General features: G+C 44.6%; 1 protein-coding gene across 4 annotated transcripts in view; it reads right to left on the bottom strand.

The window, feature by feature from the left end:
• LOC126235908 (uncharacterized) overlaps window positions 1-24,526 on the bottom strand; it is a 634,203-nt gene that overhangs the window by 53,019 nt on the left and 556,658 nt on the right. For 3 of the 4 annotated variants that reach the window (XM_049944857.1, XM_049944858.1, XM_049944855.1), the window contains exons 3-4: window positions 17,396-17,494; window positions 8,552-8,725 (exon numbers count right to left, since the gene is read on the bottom strand). In XM_049944857.1, coding sequence (XP_049800814.1) covers window positions 8,552-8,725; window positions 17,396-17,494 — 273 coding nt within the window. The remainder of the gene's footprint in view (window positions 1-8,551; window positions 8,726-17,395; window positions 17,495-24,526) is intronic. The other variant, XM_049944856.1, reaches the window with a different exon arrangement.

Raw genomic sequence — 24,526 nt, 5'->3', positions numbered from 1 at the left:
TCTGTCGTCTTAGCAATTGTCATACTGTTCATTGGTTATAGAGTATGTGTCATGTGGTAAGAATATATTACCGTCGCAAGTAAATGTGATGAATAGTGACAGCAGGCGAGATGCCGCATCGACCTTTCACTGAAATGAAAACAACAAATAAGCGGGTGTTAGCTATGTTACAACAAAGGAATTCAAAAGTTAAAACTTCCAAAACGGAACGTAAGAGTCATAACATGTGGCACCTCTGTAGGACAAATAGGAGATACATAGTTCTAGTGGTCCCTTTCTTACAACTCGCTGTTGCAGACGGACGTTACTCCACGACTCAAACACATATCTGAATACAGCGAAAAGACACGTCAGTAACTAGACTAAACCTCCTCCTGAACAGGCCATGAAGGCCCAACGATACCGACCGGCCGCCGTGTCATCCTTAGCCCACAGGTGTCAGATGGAGCAGCATGATGTCAGCACACCGCTCTCCCCGCCGTATGTCAGTTTCCGAGACCGGAGCGGCTACTCCTCAACCAAGTAGGTCCTCAGTTTCCCTCACAAGGACTGAGTGCACCCCGTTTGCCAACAGACCGGCTGGTCATCCATCCAAGTGCTAGCCCAGCCCGACAGCGCTTAACTTCGGTGACTGACGGGAACCGGTGTTACCACTTCAGCGAGGCCGTTGGCCGGTAACCGGACGGACAGTACATAATTTTGTGAAAAAAAAGAAGAAAAACATAGGGGCATGAGTGAGATTTGAACGAGGCTCCCCCTTTGCAGTCCAACACCGTAACCACATAACCACGACGCCGTGGCTAAGCAAACATGCACTGTTTTGCACATCTTGAGCTCTGACCATCCACTGTTTCTGTTTTGCTTCTTTTTTCACCGTTCAGTACAACATCTTCCTGTTTTCATGCTTGATCTATGTTCAGTTTTTGGCGGACTATCCTATGGGCCATCTAACCACTAAATCTGAGGGAGGGTGCGAAGGGGAGTTTCCCTTGTTAGCACAGTAGTGTAAAACTATTTGCACACGCCTACTATATGCACCTATGCTGATAGACGTTTTTATGGAATTACATACAAATTAAGTTATTCACACAGAGTAAACTGCTATGATATTTCCGTATGCAGGAATCGAACCTAAGGCCTGGAGGGTGGGGGGACTGGGCGTATAGGGGAGAGCGATTTAAAGCTATGGCCCTTGAGGGTAGAAAATTCGCGCAGTTGCCTGCATTAAAAGTTGTTGCGAAATTTCGATTAATTACTGGATAATTAAAATATTTGCCCATGTCTGGAGTCGAATTGCTGACCTTCGAGCTCCAGAGCTTAGATGATGTAGTTAAATAGCTTGTGACGTCATACGCCCTTGGGCACTTGAGCTACTGGGTTGTATAAACCTTTTTTCAGAGTGGAGGGCAATTGATTATCAGTGAAAGTAGGTCAGAGTAATTATGATTCTGAAGAGCGACTCAACTGGCAAACCCTGCTGACGAGACACAGGACGTCATCTGATTAAGAAATCGATCAGGAATATATCAACCCTTACAAAGCTCCCCAAGTCGACTGTTGGTGGTATCGCGAAGTGGAAACGCGAAGGAACAACATCAGTTAAACCAAGCCCAGGAAGGCCTCAGATGCTCACAAATGCGTGTGTGAATTCTTATGGAACTTAACTGCTAAGGTCATCAGTCCCTAAGCTTACACACTACTTAACCTAAATTATCCTAAGGACAAACCCACACACAACCATGCCCGAGAGAGGACTCGAACCTCTGCCGGGACCAGCCGCACAGTCCATGACTGCAGCGCCCTGGACCGCTCGGCTAATCCCGCGCGGCCTCAGAAGCTCACAGACAGGGACTATTGAGCATTACGGAGGGTAATTACAAAACATCGCATGATATCAGCGGAAGGAATGACTCGTGGATTCCAAACTGCAAACACTGAACACAGATCAAGCATGACTGTGCACACGGAGTTAAAAAGAACGGGGTACAGCAGTGGAGCAGCTCCTCATAAGCCACACATTTCCATAGCCAAGGCTAAGCGACACATAGCAAATGTCTGAGACTCAGTGGAACAGCAGGTGTAATGTAGCACTCAACATACCCGCAGTCTGGTTGATCTACGGTATCTCATAATCACTATCAAAACTACAGGTGATGCTATAGCGGTATTAGCGTGATGTCTCCTAGGAACGACTGATTCTTTTGCGCAGTATGCTTACTATTCCGTTACGTTAGGAGACGCGGTGAAAAGATGAGTGGGTGAAACCAGACTTGAGTTTGAAAGGCTACTGGAACGCACAAGCTGTGACGCTTTCTGGAAGCAGCAGGCCTCGGTGCGACCATACCACTGCTATCTGTCGCCGGGGCCCACAGGCTGGCTGGTTTTAATTGCTCGCACATGCGGCCACCCCGAACAACGCCGCCCCTGTCCGTGCTGCGCCCCAACCCTCCGTCTTCACCCCCTCATTAATAACTCACTTCTCTGGAACGTCACAGCCGCGGTTCGGGGTCCTGCTGCGGCTAAAGAAACAAATCTTTTCCATCCCCCAGCAAGGGGTTTATGTTGGCGTTCGGCCTCCTCCGACGTTCTGAGCGTCGTTAGTTTGGGTGAAACGTAACACTGCGGAACACCTGTCGTTCTCGTGTCGCCATTAATTCGTAAGATGTCACCTGACTGCAAGGGGACTACACCGGACAGCTACATCCACACAAGAATCTGCCATTAGGAAACCCCACATGAGCCAATTAGCTCTCGAGACAGAGCTATTTCATAACATACGTCTCTTGCCAGAACAGTCCAGCGGCGGTTTATCACTGTCTCCCTCCTCTTGCTGCTGACTGATGAGATTAACCTTCCAATGTGGGTGAGTAACCAGTGCTTATCAAATGCAGCACAATGTTTCTATTTTAGTGGGAGGTAGAGAACACCAATAAAGGAAGAGTATAACAATAACTATTATTAAATATAAGTGGGCGTCTTCCGAACTTTATCTGTATTATTACACTTGTCTCTGAGCACTATGGGACTTAACATCTATGGTCATCAGTCCCCTAGAACTTAGAACTACTTAAACCTAACTAACCTAAGGACAGCACCCAACACCCAGCCATCACGAGGCAGAGAAAATCCCTGACCCCGCCGGGAATCGAACCCGGGAACCCGGGCGTGGGAAGCGAGAACGCTACCGCACGACCACGAGATGCGGGCTATTATTACACTTCAACATCTCTGTAACATACAGGGTATTCCAGAAATGCTGTGAAAAAACTTGAAGGGATTTTAGACGGTATCTTGAGCAGCAAATCGAGGATAGGAACCTGTGTCCAGAAACGTCATCCAACGACGCTACGGAGCGTCGAAGTTGTAGCCGCTGGCGCCTGCTAATAGGCCACCCCTTCGGCAGCAAACGTGACTGTGCGCTGACAGACCATAGACGGAACGTCTCGCAGTGTTGTTTGTTATTCAGTGATCGCGACTGGCTGCCACAGTCGCCACTGGAGAAGATGAGACTAGCTGCTGCGTAGACAGGCCTTGAAAGCGATGCTCTGTTGCCTTGGTGGGTGGCGGTTTCAGACACAGGTTTCCATCTGCAGTTTATTTTTCTCCTGTACGCGAAAACATTGGAGATTTTAGAGCGTTCCAGGAGAAAAACTGCGGATACAAGACCGTATCCGAATCAGTCATCTACAGAGGCAACAGAGCATTGCAGTCGTGGGAGACAAAGCCTGCCTACGAAGTAGCTGGTTCCATCGTCTCCACTGGCGATCGTGAAAATCAACCACGGTCATTGCATAAAAAGTTCTCGGTTTACTTGCCGCGTCAAATTTGGATAAAATTTCAAGCTTTCATAGTCGATCATGGTCATTGAACGACAATCACCACCGCGAGACTTCCATCTACAGTCTGTCAGCATACAGACTCACATTCGCTACTGAAGGGGTGGTATAGTAGCAGGCGCCGGCGCCTATAACTTCGATGTTTCTGGACACCGGTCCCTATCCTTGATTTCTTCCTCAAGAAACACTCCACAAACCTCTCAAAGTTTGTCCCAACATTTCTGGGACACCCTGTAGACGAGAGGACTAAATCTGGTGAATTATTTGTTTTTTAGTCTGTTTCTGAATTCTCTCGACTTCTTCCTTTCGACTGATATGATGATTTCATCCTAACAGTCTGTAGTTTACACTAGACCCATGTTTTTTGCTTTCTTTGTAACTGTACTATACTTCCCCAGATTTTTGTAACACAATGAAAAATTTAGCTTCACTCTTTGATCACCGGTTACCATCTATACTATCCCAATAACTCAGTGAAGTAACTGTAATGAAACAGAATTTTACACATGTAGTAGGCGATTGGAATTTTGTGTAAATGGACTATGGGAAAACTAGACTAGGGAAGTATCGAAGTATTTGAGGTGTAATGTTACAGAAGGATGGTAAACCCTTAGAGGACTGAAAAGAAATGGAGAAGTTTTACGCAGAATTGGCGGGGAATGGCAATACGTGAAAATACCAAATTGAAGAAGAGACAATATGATACAATAAGTATTAAGACATCAAGGATAACTTATATAATAACTTCCTATAGGAAACTCTAGAAGGGTTGCAGGGGTAAACAGAGATTGGAATATATACAACCAATAATTAAGGACGTTCGGTGTAATTTCTTCTGAGAGATAAAGAATTTTAAATGTAAGTTCAACCACTAACAATGATAAAACACTAATTTTTACGCGTTTCGAAGGTACCTGACATCACAATCATCTCAGTTTCATCTCGAAACAAGAGTTCGCACTGCACGGAAATCGTTGACAAAAGTTCATCCACGCAAAACACTTCACAACAGTGTCATCATTGTATAATGATGCAACAGTAGTTACGTAACGTTACTATGCTTTTTTTCTGGTTAAACTTTCGTCAACGCTTTCCATGCAATATGCAGTTTCTTGTACTAAGAAGGCACCTTCGAAGCACATCGTAATTAGTGCTTTTGGATTGTGAGTGTTCAAGCCTCCATTTTATCTTACAATTTAACGCAACCATGACATCACATTAATCGTGGACAAAAATCAAAAGACTGATGTAAAAAGTCTGTAACGAACCTCTCATAGTCAACGAAACCCAACGACTAACATGCCTTACACCAACCAAGTGTAATATCCGTTAGCTCGTCACGGACAAGTGGCTCGCCTAGAAAATTGTCTAATAAAAAATTAAGCTAGTTACTTTTGACTGACTTAACCACAAGTTCAGTCACTTCCTTTAATGAACAGCTGTTGAAGCGTGAACTCAGTTTAAGTGGTCTGAATTCTGATTTGTGATTTGAGGGAGGATAACGGAGAACAGGTTGAGAAGAGAGCAAAAGGAAAATGACGTAATATCCATCTCAGTGGATCATAACAAAAGAGTACAAATCAGATATTCTTCAAGGGCGGGGAGTGTTGTTACCATGGCCTTAAAACTAGAATGTCACTGTTTTTTCTAATAAAGAACTAGGAGAGGTAATAATATCAAGTAACATCACTAAAATCCTTCAGTAACTGAGAATCGGTATGGGATAAGCGCTTTTTACTTTGTAAGTACATCTCTGTAGCTAAATTTTCTGTCCAAATATTTGGCATATTAATATTTTAGGAGACGAGTGAAACATGCATTCCTTAACACGGTCTCTCTCTACCCTTTCACATAAAATGCACCCCGAGATACCGCCAGACTCGCTTTGGTGGCGCAAGGCGGTAATTTATTCCTGTGTCGACCCCGACTGACGTCACAGAATGCGCCGCCTAATTGGCTGGCCTACTGCTGTGACGTCAGCCAAGTCTCCTGGGGGCCGGCAGCCTCTCCCGGGATGTAAACAAAACAGGTTGCTCGCCACGCCGGTGGCCGGTCTATAAAACACGGGGAAACGACACGTGTGCCTCGTCTATCGGCATCTAAAAAGCGGGCGGACAAGTCGAAAGGTCGGCCAGATAAGGCGCTGACGTCCGACCGACCGAGCTGCAGCCAGCCACCTGGTTTCCCCTGGGAAGAATGCTCCATTCCGAACACGTTTCCTCGGTCCGGCTAGTATCTCACGCTGACAGGGGACGCCAGACGCCATCGTTTCCCTCTTTTTAAGTTTGTGCTGCCGATGTTTGGTTGCGTCGTCCCTTCTCCTGCTTTTAAAAGCACGCTAAGCATCAGAATTTGTTTGCTGGCGTCTAGGCGTGAGGGGTTCTACTTGCTCCAATGAATGGCAGAGTAACTTGGCCAGAAGGAATACAGTACAAGTTAGTAAAGCTAAATTTGATAATCCACTCATAACAGGAAATACGATGAGTATTGTAGCTGCGGTCTTTCCAAGCCAAAACTCTGTCGGCATTCACGCTTTCTGTAAATAGTATCCCACGATGTATTAAAAATCTACAGGTAGCACAGGCAAAATACTTCTAGACAACTTATATAAAATAAATTTCCGAAGCAACAAAAATACTTGGTGCATTGAACATGGGAAAATAGGGCTGCAAGAAATCAATAATATTATTGTGGAGATATATTAATGAAGCATATTTCGTAAACAGAGAAGGGGACGTTAAATGTCCGATTCCTAGTACAGAGAAGCCTAAACACACTGAGATTCTATTAAATCCATGAGAATATCATAAGTAACATATTACCTTTGTTTACTCGAAGACCATCACGAAGCCAAAGAAAGCATCTGAATTGCCTTAAGAAACCTTTGGGAAAGTTCCCGGAACTATTCTGATTTTTCTACAGTTACAATTAGCCTCTCTACATTATAGCGGTACACTAAACATTTAGGAAACAAGAATAGAAACGATGCGACAGGCGAAGTTTATGGTAAAAGATGAGCGTATTTCACGCATAGTCATGCATTGTTAATTTCGTGTGTCAATAATAACATATCTCGGAAATGCATTTATATAGCTAATGTAAATATTTCATTCCAAAGCACAGAGGGAGATGGAAGATATCTCCCGTTACACGCAGTGCGAGGTATACATTGAAGGGGTCAACGGAAGAAAGTGCTGAGCCAAAGGAGCGTATTTTGATGGTGGTGATGATGATGATGATGATGATGATGATATTTGGTTAATGCCCGTACAAATTCCCAAGTCTCGCAACTTTCCCGAATGATTATGAAATGAATATGAAAACACCAACATCCAGTCCCCGGGCGGAAAAAATTCCCTGATCCGGTCGGAAATCGAACTCGGGTCCCAGTGATCCAGCGTATTTTGAGTTACTCCATGCTAATTTTGTTGAATTCAAGGACAAAGACCCAGGAACAATAAGACAAAAAAATTATATATAAGACATCGCTTTCTAACAGTACGCAAGGAATTTCTTGGTACCAATACTTTAGGCACCCGCAAAATAACGTCATTAGACTAATAATTAATAGAATGAGGGTTGGCACTTTTTTTCCGCAAACTCCCTTAATTTGGTGTCAGAGGTGGAACATTTTATTACTGCTCAAAGAAGGTCGATAAAGTGGTCTGAACATTTGTACATGATGGTGGACGTGGTCAAGGTAGTGAGAACTATTCCAATTACAATGTGTGTGATAAGTGTAGAGATGGTGGTGGTGGTGGTGGTATATACTATATTCAACTATGAAAATGAAGAAAGAGATTTAGCTGATGATGCAGATAATGAATAAGAAGAAGAGTAACACAATTACAGGACCTGAATCACAGAGATACTGAACAGCAGATGCGTTTCTTTCCATGTCTGTACTCCATATGACGTCTGTACTGTCTGCGTCTTAACAGAAATGGAACCGTGTAGTATAAAAAAGGTTACAGGTATTATTTTTTAATGGTGGCTTTTTGACAGCTGTCTAAGATGTTTAAACCAACGTAAAAGCATTCCCCGCTTCCTGTAGTGTAATTCCAGATGGACGAGGCAACGGGAGTATAAGAAGCCGATTAGCACACGTACATAGGATGGTCCTCGGTAAAAGGGAGCTTGTTGGTTTCAATCATAGGACTTCATTTGACGAATACATTTCTGGAAATTTACCTCTGGAGTATAATGTTGAATTTAAATGAATCGTACACGGTGTTAAAGCCAGAACGGAAGAGAACAGAAGGGTTTGAGATGTGTTGTTACAGAAGGATGATGAAAAATTAAGTGGACTGATAAGGTAAGAAATGATGAGGTTCTCTGCAGAATCTACGAGGAAAGGGAAAGATAGTTGAGCAAAAGCAAAAACAAGATAATAGGGCAAGCGTGAAGACATCAAAGGTTAACTTCCTTGGCACAAGACGAAGCCGAAGAGAGCAAAAGCTATAGGGGGAGAGAGACTGAAATACAAACAGCAAAATCGAAGACTTTGGGTGTTAGTACTGCTCAGATAAAGAGGTTGGCAAAGGAGAGGAAGTTGTGGAGGGCCGCCTCAGATCAGGCCGAGGACTGATGGCAAAAAAAAAAAAAGGTGTTCAACAATTACAGTGCTTTCGCATCTTTACGTGTGGTTGCTCTATTACGTGGAAGACGAAGATTTTATTATGCTTTGAGAGGTAGCGGAGCGGGCTGGTACTGACCGTTGTGAAGGTGACGGGTGCCTCCATGAGGAACTGGCGCTTGTCGCGCGGCTGCGGCTGCTGCTGGGGGGAGCTGGGTTCGCTCCCCGTCGACGGCCTCGCCGCCTTTGCCGACAGGGCGCGCTGCAGCCGCGCCGCGGTCGTCGACCGCTTGCGGATCAGCCCTTTCATCTTCTGGAACACACACGGCCGGCCTCACTCACACACACTTGCACAGGACGGGTGCAGTCAAGTACTTACAGAAAAGGCCTAAGTCATGCTGAAGTCCAGCCAGTTACTTACATTTGTAATATTTCTGTCGATATGACATGGAACGAATCATGTTATGGACTACACATATACATTTGTTTGTAAGCATGGCTAATTGTTGTGCATTTACAGGAAATTAAATAGCACAGTGGCTTAAATTTAATAAAATAAACATATTACTCTGTCTCACTGTTCACCTTACAACGGAAACACACGTAAATTTTCTGTGGTAATCAGCCGAGTAATAACTTCCTTTTGGAACGACGTCTTGAGATGATGCTTTGCTTCAGAGACATCGCTCTGGAACGAAAATATTACTTGGCTGATTTTCCGAGAAAGATTTCATCCGTACTATTCGAGAAAGGCTACAGGAGTGTGAACTGAACCACAACTCTAAATAAAACCGTGACGTTTTCTGACAGATTCTACATGCAGTCAAGAATAAAATTGGCATATGTTGTTTTTTGAATTTTTTTGACTGTATGTACGATCTAGTATTAGAAAAGGTATGATTACATGTTCATGACACTTGCTGCTGATCACCTGGTTCAAATTGGAAAATAGTGACGAATAAGACATTTAAAAATCAAGTAGCAGACAGTTTCAGAGCTGTTAAAAACTGTGGCTCTCAAGCATAAGGAAAACAATTTAACATTTTTGTACTGTAGTACGAATGATACCGCAGTTTCACTAACTATTTGTCTATCAAATAGGAGTAGTTATCCAGGATTATCTTTAAAATTAGCTTCGCTGCTTGTCAGACCTTTTACTTTAGTGTGCAAATTACAGATGATAGTTATTTCTTCCTGTTACTGAACTCATTTCTGAGCGTGTGACTGCTGTAGTAATGAATAACAAATGAGATATTTTATTCTACTGATGGATTATTTATGACTTATTTCATTAGAGAGTGCATACGAGGTGCGCATAGACTACCTAAATGTCTACAAGATCATTGTTGTTGAACACCAGATATTAACTTCCCCTGCTAGCTTTCATGCAATCAAACTTCCTTTTCTGTAGAAGTTAGTGTATAAACTTGAGAAACCTAAGACTAAGAACAAAAATTGCTACACATAGTTCTGTGAGGAAACACACACACACACACACACACACACACACACACACACACACACACACACACACACACACACACACACACAAATAAATATAACTTTATCGGTTTCCACCCGAATGAGTTTGTCGAATAATTGTGGCTTTCCAACAAATTGAAATGGCAAGTTACTATTATTCTATATCACCTCAATTGGACATAATAATGAGGAGGAAGGCGATGGAACAAGTTCACACCCCACGCCAGCGGTGAGGGACTGGGTGCTTGGTACCTTGACTTAGTCGACTGTGACTTTTTAAGAGAACTGTCTAAAAGCAAAGCTGGCTTAGCACACTGCTCACATTTATTACGCTTTTATATTTGGTATTTCTCTCAACGACGTTAACGATCGATACGATCGCAGAAATATCGCTCTCGTAAGCACCAAATCGAAAAATCGATAAATACGTAGCGGATGAAATGAAACCTTGGAAGTTTGTTGTACTATCTTTAAAGCTTAGTCATCTTGGTACGGAGTTCTATATTACAGTATCTACAACTTCCGCTCCTGTTACAAGAAAAAATTTTAAATCTACGTAATACATCCGCTTAGTAGGTGCTGAGTTAATGGAACATGTATGCAAACGTATCAGGGAGATAAACAGACACAGAGGAAATGCTACAACACTGGAAGGGCAGATAAGATACCACATTACGCTGAGACACTTTCCCACATTTCGTCAGCGTGAGTAAACAGGAAACTCTTTGCGCAGATCGCGAACTATATTTACGTGGCGATGCATACTAAATTCATTCACGGCTTATGAGACAATGGTTAGCTAGTAATCTTAGTTACGTGCATCACAAAATCTTATCGCTGCAAGTTATCGACTTGTGGAATCTGCCTCGACAATGTTTTCGTATCTTCTGTTCAGTTTCAATGTTTTCTCCTCTAAGCATATTAAGCATATACTATAGCTGAAGGTCTTAGTGGTGTGCGTTACACAGGAATGGTTTTACTTACACATACGATTGTTACTGTGTACTGTACCGTCGTCCACAGAATTAAGTAATCACCCGGAGTACTTAATCTGATCGCTTATACCCTCGCTTAACGTAAAAACGAGTACCTCGTCCAGGCCCTGATGGCCAAAGGGGTTCGACCGACCGTCGTGTCATACTCTGCCTTGCAGCTATACGAGGATGCGGTATGTATGGGCTTACGGCAGTGGGACCTACAGAACAACGTGTATCTCAAATCCGTCCTTTTTCGTGTACACAAAGTACTGCCTTACGAGACGAAAATATCAATTTCTGCATCAAGCGTAATATTTTTATTTTTCCAGTAATCGTTTAGAAAAATGGTTCAAATGGCTCTAAGCACTATGGAACTTAACATCTGAGGTCATCAGTCGCCTAGACTTAGAACTACTTAAACCTACTAACCTAAGGACATCACACACATCTATGCCTGAGCCAGGATTCGAACCTGCGACCGTAGCAGCAGAGCGGTTCCAGACTGAAGCACCCAGAACCACTCTGCCACAGCGGCCGGCTGTAATCGTTTAGAGGCTACACAGTTATCATCATCGTCTTTATTGTTATCATCTTTGTATGCTGTCTATCAACGTAGCGATTTGTTGGAGCATATGAGGTGGAATACCATTGCACTTGACGACGGTGCGGTAACTGTCGGAACGCGCGACTGCTACGGTCGCAGGTTCGAATCCTGCCTCGGGCATGGATGTGTGTGATGTCCTTAGGTCAGTTAGGTTTAAGTAGTTGTAAGTCTAGGGGACTGATGACCTCAGATGTTAAGTCCCATAGTGCTCAGAGCCGTTTGAACCATTTGTAACTGTCGGAAAAAATGTAGCAGATAAATAATGATCTTTTGAGTGACGCAAAAACTGGTTCTCATGAGGACACTTTCACTTGATCGTCTTACAACATGCCTTATCAACATGTTCGAAATCGTACATGGCGATGACAACGGAACAGTGGCTGGGCAGATAAAAGGAGACCAGGAGACAGAGAAAGAAAGTCGAGATTCGAATCAGCTAATAAGACCCCCAGTAACGTATAAATGTATTCTGCATTACCGGCCGCGCTTTTGTGTGTGTGTGTGTGTGTGTGTGTGTGTGTGTGTGAGAGAGAGAGAGAGAGAGAGAGAGAGAGAGAGAGAGAGAGAGAGAGATAAAGTAAAAATGGGCAACTACAGTTTTCAAAATTAGGTTCCCAATGTGACTAAAATGGAAAGTTTGTAGCGCATTTTATCAGCTTTGACTTCCGACAGTCTGGCGTGGACTTTTAATGTGAAACCCTTACAAAAACTGGGCTTTACTCGACGAATAATGGAAATCTGCGCGTTGGGAATTACCAGGACAGCTAGCATTCACAAGCAGATGGATCAGGAACAGACTGAAGAAGACGTAATAGGAGAAGTGCATGTGGGCTGTAATCCATCGAGAGTCAGGAGGCGGCCTTACTCTAGATGTCAAATGGCTGAGGTGATAGCACGCGCGCGCATGCACACACGCGCTTGCACGTGCACGCTATCAAAAATAGTCGTGGAGCTAACATGGAGCCTTGTGGAACTAACAACATTTTTCCCCGGGGCTTTAACAGCGTTTCACTCCCACAAGACTTTACTTCGACAGCAGCTTATCACAGCGCTGCAGCAGCTGTCACGGCAACAAAACTGAGCGAGCCTCTGTCTCGTTTGCGCACAGCCCAACAAACAAATCGCATCGCAGCGGACGATGAACTCGGGCGGGCCAGACAGCAACGCCGCTAACGACCGATTGATCGACGGTGCGTCAACGCCCGCCGGCGCCCATTCGCACGTAGCGGCCGAGGTGCAGAACTACAGGCAGCGAGCGCTCTGTGGCGGCATTCTTGCTTCGCCGTCGCCACGCCGCGGGTTTCTTGCGCGCCCACTGGCGCCAGTTCCCGGGGCGCGCGGCGCTCGCAAGAACAAGGAAGAGCTCTCTTGTGTCTGGGCCCACCCACCGCGACGCTGGATCTCTCTATCGGAGGCGGCGCCGCACCCTGCCGCGGCGGACGTGGCCGGCGAGGGGCGCTCAATGGAAGCGTGGGCGTCATGCTGAGGGAGGCGCCTGTGTCAGACCCGGCACCACGGCGTGTCTCCACAAATATGTCACCTCGTCGCCAACATCGCGTACTTCCTGGCGTCAACTCACTCCCACAGCAAACCCCACAATATACCTGCCTAGTACTACGCAGGAGACCCGGGTTCGTTTGCCAGTCTTGTATATTTTCACTTACCGATTCAGTCTATATACATAAAATCATATCTGTATGAGACTAGTCACTGAAATTGTTTTTTCATGAGACCCAGAAAATATCAGATACAGGCTCCCAGGTAGATGCTATTTTCCTTGACTTCCGGAAGGCGTTCGATACAGTTCCGCACTGTCGCCTGATAAAGTAAGAACCTATGGAATACCAGACCAGCTGTGGGCTGGATTGAAGAGTTTTTAGCAAACAGAAAACAGCATGTTGTTCTCAATGGAGAGACGTCTACAAACGTTAAAGTAACCTCTGGCGTGCCACAGGCGAGTGTTATGGGACCATTGCTTTTCACAATATATATAAATGACCTAGTAGATAGTGTCGGAAGTTTAATGCGGCTTTTCGCGGATGATGCTGTAGTATGCAGTGTGGTGTCACTGCCAGACACCACACTTGCTAGGTGGTAGCTTAAATCGGCCGCGGTCCATTAGTACATGTCGGACCCGCGTGTCGCCACTGTGTGATCGTAGACCGAGCGCCACCACACGGCAGGTCTCGAGAGACGTACGAGAACTCGCCCCAGTTGTACGACGACGTTGCTAGCGACTATACGGACGAAGCCTTTTCTCTCATTTGCCGAGAGACAGTTAGAATAGCCTTCAGCTAAGTCCAAGTCTACGACCTAGCAAGGCGCCATTAGCCTTAGATAGCTTGTATCTAAAGAGTCGCACTTGTATCGCCACAATCTCCAGATGTCTCATCAAGAACGATGTATACAAAGGAAGGATTAAAAGTTAAGTAGTCCAGAAGTTACGTATTTTCTTTATAGCATTCATTAAGTCTCCTGTTTCAGACCTCACTCCATCCTTCGTGAGTTAGCGCGTGCATCTTGGCCGCCTCTTTCAATTAGTGTGCAAGTCTGCCGACACAACATGCAGAGAAGTTGCAGCATTAGAAAATTGCAGCGAAATGCAGGAAGATCTGCAGCTGATAGGCACTTGCAGGGAGTGGCAACTGACCCTTAACATAGACAAATGCAATGTATTGCGAATACATAAAAAGAAGGATCCTTTATTGTATGATTATATGATAGCAGAACAAACACTGGTAGCAGTTACTTCTGTAAAATATCTGGGTGTATGCGTACGGAACGATTTGAAGTGGAACGATCATATAAAATTAATTGTTGGTAAGGCGGGTGCCAGGTTGAGATTCACTGGGAGAGTCTTACAAAATGTGGTCCATCAACAAAGGAGGTGGCTTACAAAACACTCGTTCGACCTATACTTGAGTATTGCTCGTCAGTGTGGGATCCGTACCAGGTCGGGTTGACGGAGGAGATAGAGAAGATCCAAAGAAGAGCGGTGCGTTTCGTCACAGGGTTATTTGGTAAGCGTGATAGCGTTACGGAGATGTTTAGCAAACTCAAGTGGCAGACTCTGGAAGAGAGGCGCTCTGCATCGCGGCGTAGCTTGCTGTCCTGGTTTCGAGAGGGTGCGTTTCTGGATGAGGTATCGAATATATTGCACCCCCCTACTTATACCTCCCGAGGAGATCACAAATGTAAAATTAGAGAGATTCGAGTGCGCAAGGAGGCTTTCCGGCAGTTGTTCTTCCCGCGAACTATACGCGACTGGAACAGGGAAGGGAGGTAATCACAGTGGCACGTACAGTGCCTTCCGCCACACATCGTTGGGTGACTTTCGGAGTATTAATGTAGATGTAAATTGTACCATTTCATTTGTATAAGCACCTGCACATGGGATTAGCACGAATAGCCTGACGGTCACCTGCATCCGACTGAAGTACCGAGACGAAACGTATTCGCAGGTACGAATATGAATCGCCTCCATCTGTATAATGGAATGACGACAATCAAAGTTTGTTCCGGATCGGGACTCGAAACCACATTTTTCGCTTTACGCGTGTGGTCGCCTTAACCGTTCGACTATCCGTGCACGACTCGCGGCTAGACCCAGACTTCTATACGTCGTCGTCCATGTGTCACGCCCATACTCGTACATCCTATTAATGTTATTCCCGTACAGGGGAGACATTTTATTTGTTAATCGCAGGCACGTTATCGGCCAACTAACTCTAAACTGCGCAACCCGCGTAGTGAAGAAGTACGGTTCAATGTTCCTTCGAACATGCATGCTTGACCAAGGCACTGCAATTTCGTATTTATCGGATGATCCCGGGCCTGCGACTTAAAATGTCTGCCCTGTACGGAAATATAAATCGGACGTTACGAGTAGAGGAACGACGCACGAAAGATCGGGTCTGCCGATGAGAATTAAACTGTGATAGAGAAACGACTGATCTTTTGCGAATATGTTTATAAATTATTAATTTAATATCCGTCCTGCTTTAGAGTTGTTTACTGGGTTCTTTGTTAGGTTTCGGGATGACCTTAGCCCCTATTTCTATTTATGGAAGTTCGCACATTTGCGAGTTAGAAATTTTAAATACCTTCACGAGAATTAGTTTCTTGATGACTGAGCCTGCAGTGAGATTCATGTCTAGAGAGAACTTTGTAAGTAAGGTTCCAGTATCACTGCTCAAAACATTTACTGATTATTACGGTTCTAGGCGCTGCAGTCTGGAACCGCGCGACCGCTACGGTCGCAGGTTCGAATCCTGCCTCGAACATGGATGTGTGTGATGTCCTTAGGTTAGTTAGGTTTAATTAGTTCTAAGTTCTGTGGGACTTATGACCTCAGATGTTAAGTCCCATAGTGCTCAGAGCCATTTGAACCATTTTGATTATTACGAAAGCTGTTCCGGAATATTTCCGTTTCGAAATACGACTACGTTGTCCTGGCTTACACAAGACGTGTCGTGTGATATGTCCACGTTGTCTTGGCTTATACAAAACATCTGGTGTGATTGTATCTGGTGACTATTCTCGTTATATTTCACGTTAAATTCTAAAATATCCATTTCACGTCGATTTTGTACTGCTTTACACAGTGTGGCGTAATATTTTGATACGTTATGGTACATATTTCCTGTAATTTTTTTACAGTTCAGCCATAGATGTTTTATATTTACATAGTAACATAGTCTGTTACTATGTAAATATAAAACATCTATGGTGTGAACTGTCAAATAATTATTGTAAATATTTAGAATTCGTATCAAAATATTACGCCACACTGTATAAAACAGTACAAAATCGACTTGAAATCGATATTTTAAAATTTCGAGTGTATTCTAACGGGAACAGTCACCAGATACAGTCACAACAGATGTTATACATACGTCAGGACAACGTGGACGTACTTGAAAATCGATATATTTCGCAACAGCTGTCGTAATCAGAATGAAATTTTCACTATGTAGCGTAGTGTGCGCTGATATGAAACTTCCTGGCAGATTAAAGCTGTGTGCCGGACCTAGACTCGAACTCGGGACCTTTGCATTTTGCGGGCAAGTTCTCTACCAACTGAGCTACCCAAGCACGACTCACGCCCCGTCCTGACAGCTTTACTTCCGCCAGCAAGTTTTATATCAGCGCACACTCCTCTGCAGAATTGAAAATCTCATTCTTGAAACATCTCCCAGGCTGTGGCTAAGCCATGTCTCCGCAATACCCTTTCTTCCAGGAGTGCTAGTCCTGCATGGTTGGCAGGAGAGCTTCTGTTAAGTTTGGAAGGTAGGAGACGAGGTACTGGCGGAAGTAAGCTGTGTGGACGGGGCGTGAGTCGTGCTTGGGTAGCTCAGTTGGTAGAGCACTTGCCCGCGAAAGGCAAAGGTCCCGAGTTCGAGTCTCGGTCCGGCACACAATTTTAATCATCCAAGAAGTTTCAGCTGTCGTAATAATCGATAAATGTTTTAAGCAGTGATACTGGAACCTTCCTTACAATTTGATGAGAATGTTGGGTTGATGTGCTTCTAGACAGGTTTTAAACAAGTCTTTTTCATGTACTGTCTGTAAGTAGACACATATCTAACCGTTTTCTTTTGCATGACCTGACACTGCAAAAATTCTGTTGAGTTCCTTTTATACATCTGTTTACAAATACACATGATGATGCAAATATAGTTGGCGAAACCGATCGTCTCTTTGACTAAAGATTTTTTACACTCGCACCGGTCCTCCTTATTCAGCACTCGAATCTTTTTGAGAAGACAATGGTGGAATCCGACATCTGCCTCGAAAGCTCAATTCCTGAGTAAGGGTCTTGCTTAGCTGGCTTAGTTCGTAAGTAATTACAGGTAAAGAACTGCGTTACCAATGAAGGCAAAAGGCGTTACTGACGCTTCCGTATGGTGTCGGCACTTACCATGGTGAGGGCATCCTTGTCGTACAGACGCAGGCAGTCGTTGGGGAACAGGTCCTGGATGCGCTCAAGGTCGCTCTCCTCCTGTCCGCGCTTCAGAGCCTGCAACAGGAATAATGGGAAACCTCCTTAATGTCTGCCGCAGTCTGCAATTTATACTGAAACAAGTACCACCGGAGAGGCAGAGAGTGGAGTTCTCATTGCGGGTACTTGGGCGAGGTACTATGCAACGTATTCAGATTATATGATGATGACAGTAAAAAGTAGCAACGGGTCATTATACCCCTTGCTTGACCTGAGACTAAATAAATGAACAAATAAATAAATAAAAGAAAATCGCTTACAAGACGGCCACTATCTTCCTCCTCTGCATAGCGCATCAACTTTATCTTGTGCTTAGCGGGTTAAAAATTGTACTTGATAGAAACTGCTGTGTTGTTGTTGTGTTCTTCAGTCCTGAGACTGGTTTGATGCAGCTCTCCATGCTACTCTATCCTGTGCAAGCTTCATCATCTCCCAGTACCTACTGCAACCTACATCCTTCTGAATCTGCTTAGTGTATTCGTCTCTTGGTCTCGCTATACAATTTTTACCCTCCTCGCTGCCCTCCATTGCTAAATTCGTGATCCCTTGATGCCTTAGAACATGTCCTACCAACCGGTCCCTTCTTCTTGTCAAGTTCTGCCAAAAACTCCTCTTCTCCCCAATTCGATTAAATACCTCCTCGATTCCCGGCGGGGTCAGGGATTTTCTCTGCCTCGTGATGGCTGGGTGTTGTGTGCTGTCCTTAGGTTAGTTAGGTTTAAGTAGTTCTAAGTTCTAGAGGACTTATGACCACAGCAGTTGAGTCCCATAGTGCTCAGAGCCATTTGAACCAGCCAATACCTCCTCATTAGTTATGTGATCTACCCATCTAATCTTCAGCATTCTTCTGTAGCATCACATTTCGAAAGCTTCTATTCTCTTCTTGTCCAAACTATTTATTGTCCATGTTTCACTTCCATACATGGCTACACTCCATACAAATACTTTGAGAAACGACTTCCTGACATTTAAATCTATACTCGATGTTAACAAATTCCTCTACTTCAGAAACGCTTTCCTTGCTATTGCCAGTCTACATTTTATATCCTCTATACTTCTAATCATACGGTAAAGCTGCATGCCCTCGGGAAAAATTACGGCTGTAGTTTCCCCTTGCTTTCAGCCGTTCGCAGTACCAAAACAGCAAGGCCGTTTTTGTTAGTGTTACAGGGCCAGATCAGTCAATCATCCAGACTGTTGCCCCTGCAACTACTGAAAAGGCTGCTGCCCCTCTCCAGGAACCACACGTTTGTCTGTCCTCTCAACAGATACCCCTCCGTTGTGGTTGCACCTACGGTACGGCTATCTGTATCGTTGAGGCACGCAAGCCTCCCCACCAACGGCAAGGTTCATGGTTCATGGGAGGGGGGACAGTGACAATATCCCAAATGAACATACTTGTATTTGCCCAATTTATAATACGGGAATGTTCAGGAGGAATGATCAGGATTCGGGGATGTGACAGGAAAGGCTTAGTAACCATGGGGTAAAAAATGTGTACCTTAAGAGCTATTAACACTTGTTCAATAGAAGAGATGTCTTTCACAGTAGCGAAGATGAGCAAAGTGCTCGTAACTCTTAAGGTGTGCACTTAAGAACCAACGTTATCTGGATTTTTCTTCTTTTTCTGGTCCATATAACTACCTCCCAAAATAGGGAAAGCAAAGAGCTTGCAACAGAAGAGATTTCTTTCACACTACCGAAGATGTAGTGATCATAGCTCACAAGGTAATGTTAGAGCCCATGTTTACTGAACTTTTTTGTTCGAACGTTCGTTTCTTTCATCTCCCTGAATACTGACCATTCCGCTTGGGACACTCTGTATACAACCGCTTTGCTGAATATTTACAATGGATAAATTTAATTAAAAAAAAAAAGGTATTCAGCTCCATTTCTGTTTCGTAATATGATATCGAAATCCTATCAGCGTACAAAAGGAGTTCCTGCATGGAATTAAACCATTTATGCAACATTTGTTTTAGAACGGAATATCTGTTGTGTAGGATTCACTAATAGAGCACTGGCCAGGGACATCAGTGATCGTGGCGCCACACCCTGCTTTAATCTGTTAATTCCTATGCCATATTAGCTTATCGTTGGTGATCTGGTTTCTAAATGGAATTGCACCCCCCCCCCCTTCTCCCCCTCCCCCACATCATAGTGACTCATTCGAAAGGAATGAGCCAAAACAATATCTGCTTTCTGATATTTTCAAAGAAATTAAGCGAAGAACAGGACGAATATTTTCTATCCGCATGCTCAAGACGCTTAAAACTAAACACGTCTTAGGATAACTGATGTGAAGCCATCATACAACTGTTATTCAAGCAATGTTGAGGAACTGGATGAGGAAATCGGGAGTGCATGAAGTAAAATGTCAGGATTGTGAAGCGAGATATGTGGGGCAGACGGGACGGGATTTTAAAGTTAGATTTAAAGGGTATAACAACAGAGAGAACGGCTTGTCAGCTGTAGCAAAGCATCTTAAGAATGAATAGCGTTCGTTGAGGAATGTAACAGAAACATGAGGGTGTTGAACGTTGAAGAAAAAAGGTGGTTGCTATCAAATTTAGAGGAGGTAGAGATTTATTGTGCTTCGAAGGAGGAGTGCGTCGTCGTTTTAAATGAGAGGACGGAAGTGTCCAAAGGGCATACCTGGGCACACATTAGCGATATTCTCCTCAAGAAGCAGCCACCAACATATTTTACCTAGTGACATATGATTTTCGCTTGCTGTTGCCTTTCAGATTGCAGTGCAGAAGTAGTTTTTACGTTAGAATGGGTTCCAATGGCTCTGAGCACTATGGGACTTAATTTCTGAGGTCATCAGTCCCCTAAACTTAGAACTACTTAAACCTAACTAACCTAAGGACATCACACACATCCATGCCCGAGGCAGGATTCGAACCTGCCACCGTAGCGGTCGCGCAGTTCCACACTGTAGCGCCTAGATCCGCTCGGCCACACTGGCCGGCTTTGTTCTGTCCTTGATATAAGAACACATCAAATGTTGCACATAAATAGGCATGGACATGGCACACAAAATTTTAACATAATTTCATGCGTGTTAGTATAATTAAACATTCTGAGACTCTATAAAAGGCAAACAGTTTCCTCACAAAATAGACTCTATAAAAGGCAAACAGTTTCCTCACAAAATTAACGGCTCACTTTTTATATCCTTGCAACACAGTGTCACGCTTTCCCGCCCACTGTGTGCTACAAATAATCCGAGGCAAATAAACGCCGCGTATCGAACTGACTGTTTCCAGAGCTCCATCTTTTCTTGCCGTTCCTGTCTGGTGTCTGCATCAGTACAAGTATGGAGTGTTGGCTGGTTGACCGCTCAGGATTAGCCGCGCGGTCTCAGGCGCTGCAGTCATAGACTGTGCGGCTGGTCCCGGCGGAGGTTCGAGTCCTCCCTCGGGCATGGGGGTGTGTGTGTGTGTTTGTCCTTAGGATAATTGAAGTGTGTGTAAGCTTAGGAACTGACGACCTTAGCAGTTAAGTCCCATAAGATTTCACACATATTGTTGGCTGGTTGCTTTAAAGAAGAAGGAGGGGGGCGGTGGGGGGGGGGGGGGAACCAGACTGCTAGGTCATCGGTCCCTTGTGCCTTATGGAGTGTTTAGATAAGCACTGCCATGTCAGTGGTCTTGAAGATCAAGCAGGAAGCTGTAACGAACCATCTTTTACTAACTGGTAGGCAGTCGCTCATTATCTGGGGCCATACATCGAGTGCAATTTTCTTCTCAGTTACCAGCTGCGATTTTCGTTAAAACACTAAGTGAGAAGCCACCAACGAACTAACACCCACTTGGATGCAGCAAGACTTCTTGGCTGTCACGTAAATTTCGTCTCCAGCAGACACCTCGCGGCCTTTCGGGCGGAATAGTACGCAGCACCAGGAAGCAAAGCAAAAAGCGTCGGGGAGTAGTTATTCCGTGCGGAATGACGGACTGCCGCAGTGTGCATTCCGACTGTACTTGGAAGCGCGATAAGGGGGTACGGGAGCGCGCCTTACACGGCAAACTCTGGGCAGAGCACGGCGAGACAAACGCCTGCGGCCGCCCGCCCTGAAAACGCCGCCACGCCGTTGCCTGCATGCTAATCGGCTCGGGGCAAATAGTCCCTTCTCTTCCCCGGTGTTTCGTTGAACAAATGAGCATAGCACACGCTCGCACGCATTTAAATGAAAAGCGCCCGAGGTTTCTCGGAATGGCGGCGGAGAATGGCTTGCAGGTGCATTCCGGGCGAGGAGCAGCAGGCGATGCACCATTGTATCGAGTCTGAACAACCTGCTCCTCGCCACATCCATGTTATTGAGAACATATGGGACAGAACACGTTCCCATTTCTTGGGAGAGTCTTCCGAATAAGAACAAGAGACGAGAAGTGCACAGTTTTATATTTCTGAGCGTTCAAAGCAAGTTGGCAAACTTCGCACTACTTTGAAACACACTGGAGCGCCAGAGAGACTGGTATAGGCTTGCGTATTCAGGTACAGAGATGCTACTACAATGGCAGGTTATCAAGATTTAAGTGGGTTTGAACGTGGTGTTAGGTCGACGCAAGAGCGATGGGACACAGCATCTCCGAGGTAGCGATGAAGTGGGGATTTTCCCACTCAACAATTATCGCTACGGCCGGGAAAAGATCCTGCAAGAACAGGTCCAACGACGACTGAAGAGAATTGTTCAACGTGACAGAAGTGCTACCCTTCCACAAATTGCTGCAGATTTCAATGCTGGCCCTCCAACAAGAATCAGCGGGCGAACCATTCAACGAAACATTATCGATATGGGCTTTCGCAGCCGAAGGCCCACTCGTGTACCCTTGACTACTGGCTCAAAATGGCTCTGACCACTATGGGACTTCTGAGGTCATCAGTCCCCTAGAACTGAGAACTACTTAAACCTAACTAACCTAAGGACATCACACACATCCATGCCCGAGGCAGGATTCGAACGTCCGACCGTAACGGTCTCGCGGTTCCCGACTGTAGCGCCTAGAACCGCTCGGCCATCCCGGCCGGCAGGACACAAAGCTTTACGCCTCGCCTGGGCCCGTCAACACCGAAATTGGACTGTTTATGACTGGAAACTTGTTGCCTGGTCGGACCAGTCTCGTTTCAAATTGTACCTAGCGAATATGGAGACATCATGAATCCATGGACACTGCACGTCAGCAGGGGACTGTTGGAATGATATGGGACCCCTGGTACGTCTAGATACGACTCTGACAGGTGACACGAACAAAGCATCGTGTCTGATCACCCGCATCCAATCATGTCCATTGTGCATTTCGACGGGCTTGGGCAATTCCAGCAGGACAATGCGACACCCCACACGTCCAGAATGGCTACAGAGTGGCTCCAGGAACACTCTTCTGAGTTTAAGGACTTCCACTGTCCAACAAATTCCCCAGACGTGACCATTGTTGAGCATATCTGGGGAAGGGGAGGGGGGGATTGCGACGATTCTGATGTTTATCTAACTAGCCTTAATCGCTGCGATATTTTATTGGGTAGGCGAATTCCGACTTCTCGGGCCATAGTGTCATCATCTTGATGCGGACGCTTCTGATGCTCCTTTCTTCACTGCTGCAAAGACAAACGAGCGAGCTGACGACCAAAACACATAGGCGAAACTGGGACACTAAAACATCGCACTAAAAATCACGACCACCACACGCAAACAGAAGAAAGTGTGAAAACTGCGGCAGCGGAACATCAGGAGAACTGAGACCATGATATTTATTTCAAGAAGGTACGAGTGCAGCACTCGCAGAAGGAAAAGTCCGAGGAACGGTTAAGATTTCTAAGAGCGAAAGTAATTTTAATAGAGATGACTCCTATAAGCTTCTAGTTTCATGGCATCCAGCTATCAAAGAAGTAAATATCCAGCCACCGAATCCGAGGAATACCACAACTACTAGGAAGTCTCCTCCGCGGCAATAAATACTTAGCATGTCACAGTTTGGATTCCGGAAAGGTTACTCCACGGAAAATGCTATTTTTACATTCACTAATCAAACAGTATAAGCCTTAAATCATAATATATCGCCTGTTGAATTTTTTGTAATCTCTCCAGGACCTTCGATTGTGTAGATCATAGTACTGTCTTAGAAAAGCTCAAATTCTATGGAATTGATGACTTTACACATAGCTAGTTTGAATCGTACTTGACAAACAGAATGCAAAAGGTTGAGCTGAATGATTCAGACAACGTCGGAACAAGAGAAAATTTGAGAGACTTGGGTAAAATGACAAAGGGAGTCCCACGGGGTTGGATTTTGGGTTCACTTCGCTTCCTTATGTATGTGGATGACCTTTCACTTAACATTCAACAAGTGAAAGTCGTATTTTTTGAAGACTATAGTTAGTGTTGTAATAAACCCCATTAGAGAGAAACCAACAGAAGAATTGGTGAATGATATTTTCCAAAGAATTATTAAGTGGTTCTCTGGGAATGAACTCTCCCCAAATTTTGAAAAAAAAAGAAAAAAAGAGACATACTACATTCAGTTCTGTACAAGAAACACATTCCAACAATTAATGTAGCACAGGAGCAGGAGTCAGTAAATAGTGTAGAATGCGCCAAATTTTTGGGTATGCATATTGATGAAAACTTGAACTGGAAGAAGCATATTACTGAGCTTCTCAAACAATTAATTTCAGCTACTTTTGATCTTCATATAATTGCTAATCTTGGAAACCAATGTATTGACCTCTTGACATATTTTGCGTACTTACACTCAATAATGTTATACGGAATAATTTTCTGGGGTAACTCTTCACTCAGAAAGGAAGTACTGACTGCACAAAACGAGGAGCAAGGATAATAGTGGATTCAGCCACGGGCGTCATGTAAGCCCCTCTTCAAGGAGATGGACATTTTAATTGCGCCGTCACAAGACATATTTTCGCCAGTAAAATTCGTCATAAATACACCATCACAATTTTAGAAGAACAGTTATGTTTATACCTGCAACACTAGAGGGAAAAAGACCTTCATTGCCCATTTTTAAAGCTCTTAGTGGCTCAGAAAGG

Source organism: Schistocerca nitens, chromosome 2 (genome assembly GCF_023898315.1).
Source record: "Schistocerca nitens isolate TAMUIC-IGC-003100 chromosome 2, iqSchNite1.1, whole genome shotgun sequence".
Taxonomy (NCBI): Eukaryota; Metazoa; Arthropoda; class Insecta; order Orthoptera; family Acrididae; genus Schistocerca; species Schistocerca nitens.
The sequence above is the reverse complement of the archived record's forward strand: the minus strand, read 5'-3'. Positions and strand labels throughout refer to the sequence as shown.